Raw genomic sequence first — 14,788 nt, forward strand, 5'->3', positions numbered from 1 at the left:
AACAGGTGTGCTTTGGGCATTGAAAAAAAGTACTATGGTTTATTTTTAGCTAATAATACAAATATTTATATAATTTTATTTTTCAGGTGCATTGCTTGCAGTTCCTGATATATGAGGTGGTATCTGGTGGCAATCTGAGGAAGCCTGGGGGGCTCTTTGGAAATAGTGGTTCTGAGATTCCTGTTAATGATCTAAAACAGTTGGAAACCTTCTTCTACAAGCTTAGCTTTTTCCTGCATGTGCTGGACTATACAGGTTAACTTCGTACCTGATCTCTTTTGTCATAATTTAAGTTGAAGGAAATGGTATTTTCTCCTCGAATTTTTCCTGCCATGATAGGGTTTGAAATCAGTTTGCAAAATTGAGCTCAAATTTGTGGCATGTTTTTTACCCTGGATTTAACACATCACATGTGCTCATTTGTAAGAAGAATGAAATCATATCTTTTCTTTCTCCTTAATATTTTTTGGAATACTGAATAGGTGCTTCTAAAGATAGGAGGATGCCAAAAAGAAAATTTTCAACCAAATGAAAACATGCTGTCCCAGCTTCTGTCACACTGAGGAATGAAACTCGACATTGTCCACTTGTTGTGCAGTTTGTCATCCGCATCCTATTACTCTAAGGGAAAACTGATGAAGGATTTCCTTTAACCATATCCTGGAAACTCTAAGTAAGAAGGGTCATCTACCCTAGAATAAAGGTCTCTATAGGAAGACAAACTAATGAAGTTCAACTGACTAGCTTAGAAACTATCATTCAGAACAGCAACAGGGGGTGGTGCAGGGTAAAACTAAGGTGGTTTTTTTGCTCTTGGTTTTGTTAATGAGGAAGAATAAAAGAATAGGCAAGGGAAATAGGATGCTGTAGAGATGATGCTTATTTTTTATAGAGGTTTTAGAGCAGCTTCAATGATAGACAAGTAGAGTCCTTGCTAGAACCATGCTTATAGTCCAGGTGGTTTGACTGGAGAGGAATCTTGGAATTTATGAGGATAAATTGAGGCTGCTTGAATCCCACTATCTTACCTTGTTATGAGGCTAGTTTCAACAAAATTCTTAAGTAGTCATCTAGGCATTATTCTGTTGAATGGAGAGAGAACGAGTAGTAGATTGGTAATAGGACTCAGGTAGGGGTTGCTGCCATATGTTCCATGCTTGCAGGATGTGTTACAAATTATATTTTGATGCGTATCCAGTGAAGACTTGACTATTATTATCTCTTGGGTTTCCTGGGGAAAAAGGTTGAGAATGGAATTGAAATACTTGGATTTGGAAGATCATAGATTGTTGAAAGAGTTTGGGAGTTGCTTTTCCAGAGGTAGCAGAACAAAACACAAGCAATCTTGAAAAAGAAGTTGCCAAAACTTACGAAAAATTTGAACAGAAAGACATCATAACTGCTCCATAATTTTACATAGAGCCCAAACATGCCAATGACCACCCCACGTAGGTTACACCTTTTTCAGATGTACAGAAGGCTAGTTTGATGAATGTACTAGCCCATTTCTGGTGGACAATACCAGAAATATAAGAAAATTTGTGTATATAGTAAAAATGCCTCTCTTTGGCTGTCATAAGCTCAATTTTGATGGATGCTTATTTTTCAACTTTGGATCAGTTTTGGATAAGTGGTGCTTTCAAAGATCACTATGACAAAACGGTTAGACTCTTCTCCAAGCCAGTTGGGGTTGGGTTGGCTGTATAAGTGGATCTTATCATGTAGGAAGGTTTGAATGAGATTGAATCTTTGGGTTTTATTGGAAGGAGGCTTGGCCATAGCACTCCGTTGGGCATCTCAGGTGAAACTAAGGGAAGTGCAGAAGATCTGAAAGATTTTAGACCTATCAGCCTTGTAGGCAGCCTGTACAAGTTGTTGGCCAAGGTGTTGGCCAATAGAATTGAAAAGGTAATGGGGAAAGTGATTTCGGAGTCCCAAAATGCCTTTGTGGAGGGTAGACAGATTTTAAATGCAATTTTGATTGCAAACGAGGCTGTGGACTCAAGGTTGAAAGACAATGTTGGAGGGGTGTTATGCAAGTTGGATATAGAGAATACAACTTCAAACAAGCACTTAGGTGAAGTCATAGTTCCTTATTCATGGAGCAGTAGGGAGGAATCAAGATACCTCTTCCTAGCATGCTCATAATTACATAAAAAAGCATGTAAACCCCGTTTCAAGGTATCAATAATATTTGGATCAAGACGTTATCCTATCATCAAGTATCTCTAAACTACATTTGGCCATTATTTTGGTGTCAAACATAATGTGTTTTCAAATATTGAAATTCAATGAAATAAAAACTGCGTCTCCTTATTTCATTTTGGTATTCACTTTTGGAGTCATTTTTGTTACTAACACATGATATTATTAACCAATTACACTTACTTCATTGAATATACTTATTAGAAAAAATAGCTCAATTTGTGCATTATTGATTGTTTTATCATTTCTTAAAGTTCCATACAAAAATTTCCATATTTTAAAATCAGTTTCTGTCGTTTCTTTCATTCTTACTGGAATTGATATCGAGATATTTCTATCAATATTTCTGTAAATTCAATATTTTTGTGGATTTCAACATTTTCATCCTTGGCCATACAATAGTTTTAAAAAAGCACACCTAGGGTCTAACATGCAACCACTCCTTGGTTATTGTACCTCACTTGCTAAGGCATGCGCCTTGTTGCAGAGGCGTGCCTCATCTCTTTACTTTTCCTTTTTAATTACTTTAATTTTGAACTTTTAATTGTATATTGAAATTTATATAATTTCATTACTTTTTGTTTAAGTGTTTGGTATCTTAAATTTTTTATTGATTTGATTAGATTTTGGATTACATTTTTTTTTTTTTAAATTGATATCCATCCTAGGTCATGTTTCACCTTGCTGAGGCATGTGCCTTGTGTTGTGCCTTGTGCCTAAGCTATCGGAAACTTTTGCGCCTTATGCCTCTTAAAACTACAGGCCAGACAAACACAGGACTGGCTGTCCAAGAAAAATATCATTGCATGCTAATGAATTCTAGAAGTTTCTCTTTCCCCCCCCCTTTTTTTTTTTCTTTTCTGTTACAAAATCAACCCCTCACTTTACTAGAAACTGCATGGAGTATCATTCTCAAGAATTTGAAACACTAGTTCCAAAATGTGGAAAAAAAAAAAAATAACGAATATGATGTAGCTTCAAAACTTCTTGTACATTGTTTGTTAGTCACAGAATAGAGAATCAAACTAGGAGGTAGAAGCAAGGATTAAAATATCCCGATATTTTGGGGGAATTTTAGAGATCTGATAGTGACTGAAATGATAAATGCAAGGAAATTTCTGTCCTAACCTTTTTCACCATTTTTTCCCGATTTTCTGGATTTTTCTGATTTTATCAGAATGTTTCTAACTTTCCACCAAAATTTGCCAATTTTCAGCGGATATTTCAGGAGTTAAATGAGGGTCAAAGCCTAAAAAAAAAAAAAAAAAAAAAAAAAAAAAAAAAAATCCAAACTTGGAAGGTTGGTACTCAAGCCTAGTTCTCCCATGTGAAAGTGCAATGACTTTGCTAAGTGGGCATGTTTGCCCTTACTAACATTATAGGCATAAGAACGCGAATTTTTTTTCACAAAATGGCCTATACTTGAAGAAGGAATTTTTTTTCCAAGTTAAGGGCAAATGGTGAATGGTTATTCAAAGAGGACAACATTCAAGAAGGTGCGACAAATGCTTTTCACATGGTTCTGTTAAGGCAAGGGAGTAGAGGCCGAGCATTGGTGAGTTGGTGTTTGATTCCTTACCTAGTGCTATGTTAGAAGCTCTAGAGATTCCATAGAATCTTTGGGTTGTGTGACGGGAAAGAAATGCTAGGATATTTAAGGACAAAGTTAGGAATTCAGAGAATCTTTGGGACTCCATTCATTTCCTTGCTTCTCTTTGGGCTTTTTGTTCCGTGGTTTTTAAGGGCATTCCCCTTAACGTATTACAACTAGATTGGCTAGCAGTGTGTAGTTCCAATGGGACGGTATAGTCAAGGGTGCTTGTGCGTAGTCGACATAGTGTAGTGTCTTGTTATCTTTTTGTGTTGTTTAGTTTCACATTTGGCGGGAGGATTCCTCATCCTCCTATTGTACTTCTTTTTCTTTCAATATTTTCATGTGTGGTGTCTGTGAAAAGAGAGAAAAGGGAGAATCCCTAATTTTTGTTATTGAAAAACTGTTAATAATACACATTGGACTTAGGTATATATGTACATGTTAGTGGGACCCACAATACAATAAGGAAAGAAAAGGAAAAGTAAATAACTGAAATAACTCTACACTATCTAACACTCCCCCTCAAGTTGGAGCATATATGTTATATGTACCAAGCTTGTTACAAATGTATTTAATTCTAGGACCTCTGAGAGATTTAGTAAAAATATCTGCTAGTTGATCATTTGAATTGACAAAACTAGTCGCCACACATCCTGATTCGATCTTCTCTCTAATGAAGTGACAGTCAACTTCAATGTGTTTGGTCCTTTCATGGAAGACTGGATTGGATGCAATATGCAAAGCGGCTTGGTTATCACAGATGAGCTTCATCTGTTCATCATTTCCAAATCTCAACTCCCGAGAAAATGTTTCAGCCATATGAGTTCACATGTTGCCAGAGCCATAGCTCGATACTCGGCTTCAGCACTAGATCTGGCCACTACATCTTGTTTCTTACTCTTTCAGGATATTAGGTTACCTCCAATAAAAACACAATACCTGGAAGTGGAACGTCTATCTGTGGGTGAGCCAACCCAATCTGCATCTGTGTAACCAAAACCTGGGTATGACCTCTGTTCTCGTACAACACACCTTGGCCTGTTGTGCTTTTGATATATCGAAGAATGCGGATTACAACATCCCAATGGCTATCACATGGTGACTGTAGGAATTGACTGACAACACTCACAGGAAAAGAAATGTCTGGACGAGTAATGGTGAGGTAGTTCAGTTTACTTACAACAGAAGCAACAGAAGCTGACTGGGTGGCCTGATAGCGGAGATAGTCATCATACTCATTGTCAGTGAGGGAAATACCCTGAGATGTGGAGGAACTGGGAGGCTGAGGCGGTTGAGGATCAGATGACTGGGCCATGTGGGCAGTGCGGGGAAGCCGCCCATGTAACTGATAACACCGATCACGAGTGTGGCCAAGCTTATTACAATAGGTGCAATGAGGATGTTGACCTCTACCTCGGTTACCACTGCGTCCTCCTCGAGAGTTAGTTTGAGAAACTAACACAGAAGAATCTGAAGTGTTATCAGATGGCAAAGTCTGAGTGGAAGAGATACGGAGGAGGCAAGCAAACACATCATCCAAGGATGGAACGGAGGAACTGCCAAGAATCTGATCGCGGACGGTCTCAAGATTTGGACGGAGGCCAATAAGCGTAAGAACCATGAAGAACTTGTCAATCTGTGTTTGTTGATCCCCAACATCAGTAGTAAGAGGCATCATAGTCAAGAATTCCTCCTTAAGAGAGGCAATCTGACCAATATAAGTAGATAAATCCATGTCTTGTTGTCTGACATTGACAATAGAAGAAGCCACCTTATAAAGACGTTGGATATCATTCGTGTATAGCCCTTTCGCCTGATTCCAAAATTTAAAGCATGTTTTGTAGGCCCGAAGATGAAGCAGAATCTTAGGATCAACTGATTGCCATAACACACTACATAACTGTGCATCTATCTTCCTCCATTGTACTCTGTCAACCTTAGGGATATCCGCCTCCTACGTAGCAAGGTGATCCTCATAACCTTGACCCATAAACCAAAGCTCCACAGAGGCAGACCAGGACAAATAATTTTCACTACCAACCAATTTCTCCGAAGTAATCATAGGAGATCCAGATATAACAGAGGAAAAAATGAAACTTTTAGTAGTCATATCTACTTATCTGGAGAACGAAATATGTTTGGATCGAAGAGAGCCCTAATACAGCTTCAGATCGCGGCTGGAAAAAGAAAAACCGAGGATCCGCGGCTGTGAGAGACCAAATAATAAAGAAAAACAAATGTGGCACTACTGGAAGGGTAGAAGAACACTTCCTAAGACACGTGTAAGGCTCGGGGTGGAGAGGAAGTCACCGAAGGTCGCCGAAAGGCTGTTTAAAGGGCCGACGGAGACAAAAACCCCAAAAAATGCACTTGCAGGGCTCGGATGGCACAAGCACAGATGGAGAGTGGCTAGACAACGTCAGGCGAGGTTGGAGGTGGATGTGCGTTGCCGAAAAGTGCTCCACGCGCCCTCATGCGCCGGCGGGTGAGGTTTAGGCTGCAGAAGAAGAAATGCGCGTGGCCGGCGCGTGACTGAGATTCTCCCTCCGGTGCTTTGACAAAACTTGAAGATCTTCTCCTTGCGCACCTGATGGTATGGTCAGTGTCGAAAAAGGATTTCGCCAGAAAGAGTCGCCGGAAAAGTCGCCGGTAGTGAGGGTTTTCTGATAGCGATACAGTTGACCGGAAAGCTTTAGGAGATGGGGAAGGTGACCGGAATGAAACACGGTCACTGAAGGTTTCCCAGAATTGATTCATGGATAAACCGGAAATAATTTGGTTTTTTTTTTTTTTTTCCCTAGGCTCTGATACCATGTGAAACGAGAGAAAATGGAGAATTCCTAATTTTTGTTATTAAAAACTATTAATTATACACATTGGACTTGGGTATATATATACATGCTAGTGGGACCCACAATACAACTGTACACTATCTAACATCATGTATATGTTGTGGTATGTCTCAGAACATGTCAAATATTTGGATCCTTTGGGAATTTATGTATGGTGGCTCTTACCCTTCTGGATGTCGCACCAACAACCATACCAGTAGGAACTTTGAAGTTGTAGTCAGGGAACATGGATTTGTATGTGCTTATAGCTTTGTGATGATGCTGTATGATATCATTGTTGGAATGCATATCTTGGCATAAGAGCACTCAGAAATATGATAATGAGGCTCCTTTGTGGCTAATTCAACTAATATAAATGTTTTTTCTCTTGAATATCATGCTTTTCTTAGTTCTTACTCAATATACTCAATTTTCTTAAGCTGACAAGGAAATGGATTTCTTTCTTGACAGTTTCAGTGACCCTATTGTAACTTTCTCTAATCTTGGTGTTTTGGTACTTTGCAGTGACTGTTGCAACTTTGACTGATCTTGGTTTCCTATGGTTTAGAGAATTTTATTTGGAGTCTTCTCGTGTTATTCAGGTAAGAAGAGTTGTTTCTCTGATACTAAATGCCACTAGACAAGTCGTATATACACAGAAATCACAAATTCTAGTCCACTGAAATTTCTATTGTAGGATCATTTAGGTATAGCCATGTAATATTTTTGGCTTGATATTAATCAACATCATAGGTCTAAGAGATATTCAGATGGAAATAATGTCTCATATTCAGTGTAAATTTATTGGTATGATTATCAGGATGGTTGAAAACAATCTTCATAAATTTGACTTAGTGAAATATTTGTCAGGTAAAGGATCTAGATGCACTAACAATACATTTGATTTTCCAAAGATGTTGTGAAACACAAAATTTTACATTGAATATTTTATCTCTTTTTAGACTGAATATTAGGCTAAAGCTAGTTGACAATTAAATAAAAATATTGAGATGCTAGATTCATTGGCATTAGATGGTGTGTATGCAAAGCTGTATTTGGAAGCTTTCAATATGAGCTAGTATGCTTTTGTACTGGCTGGATTCTACCCTGTAGCCCCTTGAAAGATGAGAAGGAGAAGTGGGGGTGATTGGAATTTGTGGTTGGCTGAATAATTGGCTGTAGATCTTGTAGTAAGGTTTTGTTGTACCCAATGAGGGAAAAACGGATTCAGTAAAATGGGAATGTATGTGCAATGGAATAAAGTGCTTAAAAAATAGAGTTGAGAGCCAATTTGGAAAAATTCCAATAGCATCTCAGGCAAATCCACATGAAGATAGGGTTTAACAGTTCTGCAAGAGGGTTGTGAAACTGATTACTATAAAGGAGATGTGCAAGTAGGACTTTGGGGCTGATGTGAATTGCTAACTGAGAAGCTGTACTGGTAAATGAGTAGCTATAAGATAAAGGGTGCATTATTTTTTTCTACAAGCTTACAAAATTTGAGACTAGTGAAATATAGGAAGCATTTATGTGAGGTAAAGGTCTCTTGATTGAGCTTCTGAGACATTACAACTGCTGAATTGCACTTGTGGGGTTGACAGAGAAGCAGAAAGTACTAACTAGAATGAATAAGCCTTCCAAAGTAAACACCTTTGGCAGTGGATGACTGGAGTTTATAAACCATGGCAATAGAGAGTTCAAAGGTACCTATTCTATTTTGGAATTTTTATGCAGTTCTTTATCATCTGTTATTATGGTCTTAGTTCAATCAAGTTGGTCTCATATATATTATTGGCTTATTCCCTAGCAACTTAAGCTTTTGGGTCAATTGGTAACTTACATGGTCTTAGAGCTTTACTTCTTGGAAAATGAAAAGTTCAAACCTTACGAATTGTTTACTTTCCCACTTATTGAACCCTCATGTAAGCCCCACAAAGGCTGCCTGTGAGGGTGATTGTTAGGCCTTTAGCTCAAGTACATCAGCTTCACATACATTGTTGGCTCATTACCTGATAGTTTAGTTTTTTGGATCAATTGGTAAATCAACATCAATGATTTGTGATTTTATGGCGTTGTGGAATGGATGGAATTCAGAATTGAGAGGATATTAGATGGAAATAAAATTCTAATAAAACCTATTCAAGCTCCCACTATAGCTGCAGGAACCACCCTAGACCGTCTTTTAGCATTAGTTTTCCATGGTGGCAATAGCTATTGTGTTCCAGGGAAGCCTTGCATGTCTGACATCCTCTGGGCTTTTTATGTTAAATATACTTGCCAAGTTTGTTGACTTTTTCTATATTAGAGTTATAGGGCTTGTTTGGGAATGTTTTCAAAAACCATTCTTAGAAAATGGTATTTGAGAACAATTTTAAAAAATAATTCATATGGCTATGTTTGGGAACTCTTCTCAAGAAAAGTTTTTTGTTTTTGAGAACAAAAAAGTTAAAAACACGTTTGGCTGTCAGTTGTTCCTAGAACAGGTTATTGAGAATTGTTCTGAAGAAGAGGGTGTTTTTTGAGAATATATTATAATTATTTTCAGTTTTTTTCCTTGTTTTCTGCGGTTGTTTTAAAAAATGATTATATAAATAAAGAGAATGATTGAAAATAAAACACTACAAATAGAAGTTATTTTTAAAAATAAATTTGAAAACGTAAAAAACAAGTTGAGAAATTCCAGGTTCCGAAATAGACTTTTGTTCTAGAAAAAACATCAAGCTTTTATTTTCTCTTTTCTTTCTTTTACCTGCCCATTGTCGATAATGCTTTGCTCCTCGTGTACTAAAGGATTCTTGTTTTTGGTTCATCTATAGTTTCCCATTGAATGCTCTCTTCCCTGGATGTTGGTGGATCATGTGTTAGATTCCCAGAATGCTGGTCTTCTTGAGAGTATTCTGATGCCATTTGACATCTATAATGATTCTGCTCAACAAGCATTGGTTGTGCTAAAGCAACGCTTCCTCTACGATGAAATTGAGGCTGAGGTATTAAAATTTTTAAAGTGAAATTTGATGTTTGATTTTGAGACTGCTCTGATGCTTGCCTGCTATATTCCACTGGAATTTCTCAATTCCTGCACTTCTTCACACTTCTTCACATGGCCAGTGTCTTTTTCAAGTTATGCAGCTGACATGTATTTGTTTTTTTCTCCCTTTTTTTCCCTTCTAAAACCTGAAATCTTTTGGTGGACCTCCCTCTATCCACACGAATATACTATAAAATAGCCACTGTTTTTTCAAGGGGTCCCCTTTCTTTTAGCTGTTTTCAGTCTTTCATGATAAAAATTCTGTGAAATGTTCTCTCCCCTGTTCATTTGAATGATGAGGAAGTCTTCAGGTTTCTGGGAAGCTATGCATGAACTTGCACGTGCTAGTGAGTGGGAAGAATATACTGCCATGTTAGGAAAAAAATGTTTTTGAGTATTTTAGACAAGAAACAGAACATCCTGTGGTAGATGTGGTGTATATACTTTGGTATGATGTGAAAGAAAAAGAGTAAATGAATAACTTCCAATTTTGTGACAGCCTTTTCCCCTGTTCATTTGAACTACATACATTTGAATGGTGGGGAGATCTCCAGGTTTCTCAGGAGCTATGCACAGAAGTTCCATGTGCTAGTGAGTGGGAAGAATATGCTGCCATATTAGAGAAAAAAAAATTAAAAAGGTTCTAAGTATTTTAGACTAGAAAAGAACATGTTTTGTGGTAGAGGTGGCATATATACTTTGATACAATGTGAATACCTAAACTGTATCAAATCTCCCCACCCCCAAACACACACCTATAAATGTGTGAACGCATGCCTCAAGTTTGATTTGATGTTCTTGCAAGATGCATCATAAATGTTCTGCATGCACAAATTTATTCTGTGGCTGCATTTATTTATTTGCTCTTTTTCTTCTAGGTGGACCATTGTTTTGATATATTTGTTTCAAAATTATGTGACAATATTTTCACATACTACAAAAGTTGGGCTGCAAGGTATGCCCTTTTTCTCTGGCTTGATAATCTGTGCCTTTAAAACTTTATTGAACTAAACCTTTTATCTTGTTGGCTGTCAAAATTTTCAGTGAGCTACTTGATCCATCATTCCTCTTTGCCTTGGACAATGGAGAGAAATATTCTATCCAACCTATGAGGTTCACTGCACTGTTAAAGATGACTAGAGTAAAGGTGAAGATTATATTCTTATAAATGTGATTGAAAGATGTTTCTCCATTTTGAATATATTCTGTTTTTATTAGCTTACCATTTTTTGAGTCTCTATGATTTTTTCCTAATGCTTGAATTTCAAATTTTAAAATCATTTCTTGGATGACTTTGTTTGATTTTCGTCATTCTTCTGTTGAAGTACCCCCATATATGATGAATGATAGTTATTATTTGAAATTTGTATATGTGGCCATGTTTGGAAATATACATTGTCATTTCCACCAGACTTGAATGTGAATCTTGTTCCATCCTTCCTATACCACCTATCCTCCCAAAAGAGACACCCTTGTATCAGTTCTAACAATGAAGCCAGAATCTTTCAAGAAACTTGAAATCATTTTGTTAGTTTTTGTTTGCACAAAATCTAAGAGGAAGTCTCCATTGCGGAGAGGGAGACATTTGAGCTTGGAGAAGAACATGACAAGAAGTCCCTATCACACTAGGGCTGGAGAAAAATAAAACATGGTGGGTAATTAAGCAGATAAAGAGGGTTCTCTTGGCAGAGAGGATTGTTTAAGGAAGTGTAGTAGTCTCATACAAGAACCCATCTCTCTGGGGTGGTTCTAATCAGAATTAGGATTGTCAACTTATAGATTTCATAGCTAAGAGGAGAGCTCTCTCAATGGTGATTTCATAGGTTCCAATTATGGTTGTTGGGTAAATTTTAGGCTCTTCTCATCATGCCTTATTTCTACAGACTAAATCTTTCTCCACAGTACGTCATGGTTGAGCAAGGGAAGAGGGTTAATTCCCTGATGGAACATGGACATGAAACCTCCTAGTTTCCTACTCAAATCCCTTGGCATTTGAGCCAACCTCAGGAGATCTTCAGGTCTACCAGTTGTATATCTATAAAATATTTGAAATAGGTCAAAAGTATCTGCAAGAATGATATTTACTGAAATCTTTATTGGCATCTCCATATTCTTTTAGCCTTGACATCTATACCTTAGATCATCCATTATTAGAAAATACCTGTGTGAATCACATGTATCATAGCTATTGCAATTTAGTACATCTTGTGATGTTTGGAAAAAGCACACCTGTATGAAACACATGACTATGAAAGGTCCATGTTGTAACAAGTAAAAATTATCCTTGAAATCATAATTGTCCAAACAATTTTATAATTACAAAGATGGATTGCAGTTGACAAGAGTAGTTGGGATAAGACTTTTATTTTAAGATCATAACATCTTCGGAACATGAGTTGAAAGTCTCTTTAATAAAGAAGAATGTGCAGCCAACAAATATTATTGGGCCGAGGGCTTCTTGAGCTACTATGAAAGTTAGAAATTGATGAATCAGTACATTGATCTAGCATGATAGTTCTTAGCAATCATTTCTTGAGTGTTTCTTTATTGTGCTTTTATTATTTTATTTTCCTCAGAAACATTTAGATTGAGAGTGAATTGCAAAATTAGGGATGAACTTTCTTGTCGTCAGAGCAAGAATTGCAATATCTGTTTCTTCTGATTCTTCACATCATTACTCCCTCCCCGCCCCCCCTCTTCTCTCTCTCATTTGATTTAGATTTTAATGTACAGTTACTTGGGCGGACAATTGATTTAAGAAGTTTAATTGCCGAACGCATGAACAAAGTATTCAGAGAGAACCTTGAATTTCTCTTTGATCGATTTGAGTCCCAGGATCTCTGTTGCATTGTTGTAAGTACCAGTTTCACTTTTCTTCTCATTTAAAAACATTCATTTTTATTTCTCTTATTTCCTTGTCTATCTGATCTTGGTTACAATGAATAATGATTTTCCTTTCAAATGATATGCTTGTTTCAGGAATTAGAAAAGCTCCTGGATGTTTTAAAACACGCACATGAATTGTTGTCAAAAGATCTTTTAATGGATGCATTCAATCTCATGTTAAGTGAGATGCAAGAGAATATATCTCTTGTTTCATATTCAAGTCGACTTGCTTCGCAGGTTAGGCAATTTCTCTCTCTCTCTCTCTCCCTCCCTCCTCTCACTCTGTGTGTGTGTGTGTGTGTGTGCATGTGTGTGTGGGGGGCACCATATAAAACTGCAATATTTACTGTGTCTGTCTATCCCTGTGTGTGTTGGTGGAAAGCACCATAAAGAACCCCAATACCATGTCTCTCTGGATGTGTGTCTGGGCAAAGCACCATACTGCATTGCAATGTTTAGTTTCAATGGAAAAGGTAAGTTAATAGAGCACCATACAAAACTAAAACATTTAGCCTCTCCAGAAACAGTGAATTAATTGAGAACAAATGTTGGATACTGCAACCAAATTACTTCATTATGCTCTCTATATATCAAATATGGTCAAAGTGCTCTATTATATCATCAATCTATTAAATCTTAATCTATTGGTTGCATTCTTTCTTATCAAACTACTGATGATAAAGCAAAATAAGAAAATGACAAGAACACTTGATGTGATCTTATTCAGTGAAGGAAATTGAATTCTGGTGGAAGTTGGATCATGGAGAGGAGATTTTATTCTGTTGCTTAGAAAATTTTTGAGTTATGAAGGAGGATAGATCATGGGTACTTCAATTATTTTGAATTATTACAACAAGGGATGTGTACTTTCTTACTAAGAGGCAATCTCAAGGGAAGGCTTGCTATTTTGGACTATCGTAACAGGCACCCTATGGGTTGAGGCTAATTCTGCTACTGTTGTTTCCTAGTTGTCCAAGAAAGAAACAGGTCCATGAAAGTATGATGGGTGAATCCATCAAATAATTGATGTTGCAAGTGACTTAAGAAGTTCTTTTTCTTGGGCTCCTTTTGTTGCTAACCAAAAGTGGATCATTTAGCCAAGAAGGGGCTAAATACTTGGTATCCTTTGTTTGGGACTTTTTACCAGCTTAAGATGTAGTGCATTCTTGGATTTTGCTCTCCTTTGGTTTCTTTTATAAGATGTGCAGTTTGTTATTCTTACATTCAGAGGTGTAGGCATACCTCTCTCTCTCTCTTTTGTAATCAGCTTTTTGAAAATTTTGAAGGGATTTCTCATCCTTCATTGTTTTGTTTCTGACAAAAAAATAAAAATACATTCAAGTGTTTGAAAGGTGAAAATTGTGTGCACTGGCAAGTATGAGGGGGTTTTATTTTAATAGGAACCCTTTTAAAGCTATTCTTAAAGTACAAATGATTTTGCACATCGCATAAAAAGAAAGGAACCAAGCAAGCCAACACTAAGTAGTACCCAATGACAGAAATTATGGCACTTTGGAGATTTATTAAACATATTTTATCAATTTCTCCTCCAAAATAGCCTTTCAAAAGAGAAATTATGAAAACATTGTGTTGTCAAAATATATAGTCCGTTATAACTATACAGGGGACGACCAAAATGTGGAAACATCAGTGGTATTTCACAATTTTCTTCCCTTGAACATGTCATGAAATTCTTCTCTTTGATGGAAACTAAATGGGATATTTTCTTGTTTCTTTTTTATTAAAAAATAAAAAGGGAAATGCATATTCAGAATGGACATTAAAAATGCAGTTATCATCATGCTTGATTTGTTTGTAGTTTATTTTATCTTCATATAATCAATTTGTTTGTGACTCACAGATTTGGATGGAGATGCGAAATGATTTCTTACCAAACTTCATCCTTTGCAATACTACTCAACGTTTTGTTCGGTCATCAAAAGTGCCCTCTGTTCCTGTTCAAAGGCCATCTGTTCCCTCTGCTAAGCCTAATTTCTATTGTGGCACTCAAGTAAGAATTTACCAACTAACCACCATAATTTGATTGAAGTATATAACTAGTAATGTTTCTTAGGGAACAATTTGTGAATCCTACCCTTGTTAGGATTAATATTTGGATAACAATCAAACCATTTATGTTTACTGATAAAAACTTCAAGATATGCATCCCATGTTTCTATATTCTCTTTTCTATTCTGTTACAGTAGTATGAAATTTATTTTCAGTGCTAGTCTTCAGAAGTTC

At 36.8% G+C, this 14,788-nt stretch overlaps 1 protein-coding gene across 1 annotated transcript in view; it reads left to right on the forward strand.

The window, feature by feature from the left end:
- Nucleotides 1-14,788, forward strand: part of LOC117913123 (protein PIR) — a 119,414-nt gene that overhangs the window by 69,455 nt on the left and 35,171 nt on the right. The window contains exons 16-23 of the mRNA XM_034828050.1: nucleotides 87-255; nucleotides 7,156-7,232; nucleotides 9,447-9,617; nucleotides 10,537-10,613; nucleotides 10,703-10,805; nucleotides 12,392-12,511; nucleotides 12,638-12,781; nucleotides 14,406-14,555. Of these exons, the coding sequence (XP_034683941.1) occupies nucleotides 87-255; nucleotides 7,156-7,232; nucleotides 9,447-9,617; nucleotides 10,537-10,613; nucleotides 10,703-10,805; nucleotides 12,392-12,511; nucleotides 12,638-12,781; nucleotides 14,406-14,555 (1,011 nt within the window). The remainder of the gene's footprint in view (nucleotides 1-86; nucleotides 256-7,155; nucleotides 7,233-9,446; nucleotides 9,618-10,536; nucleotides 10,614-10,702; nucleotides 10,806-12,391; nucleotides 12,512-12,637; nucleotides 12,782-14,405; nucleotides 14,556-14,788) is intronic.

This window comes from Vitis riparia, chromosome 4, assembly GCF_004353265.1.
Source record: "Vitis riparia cultivar Riparia Gloire de Montpellier isolate 1030 chromosome 4, EGFV_Vit.rip_1.0, whole genome shotgun sequence".
In the NCBI taxonomy this organism is placed as follows: domain Eukaryota; kingdom Viridiplantae; phylum Streptophyta; class Magnoliopsida; order Vitales; family Vitaceae; genus Vitis; species Vitis riparia.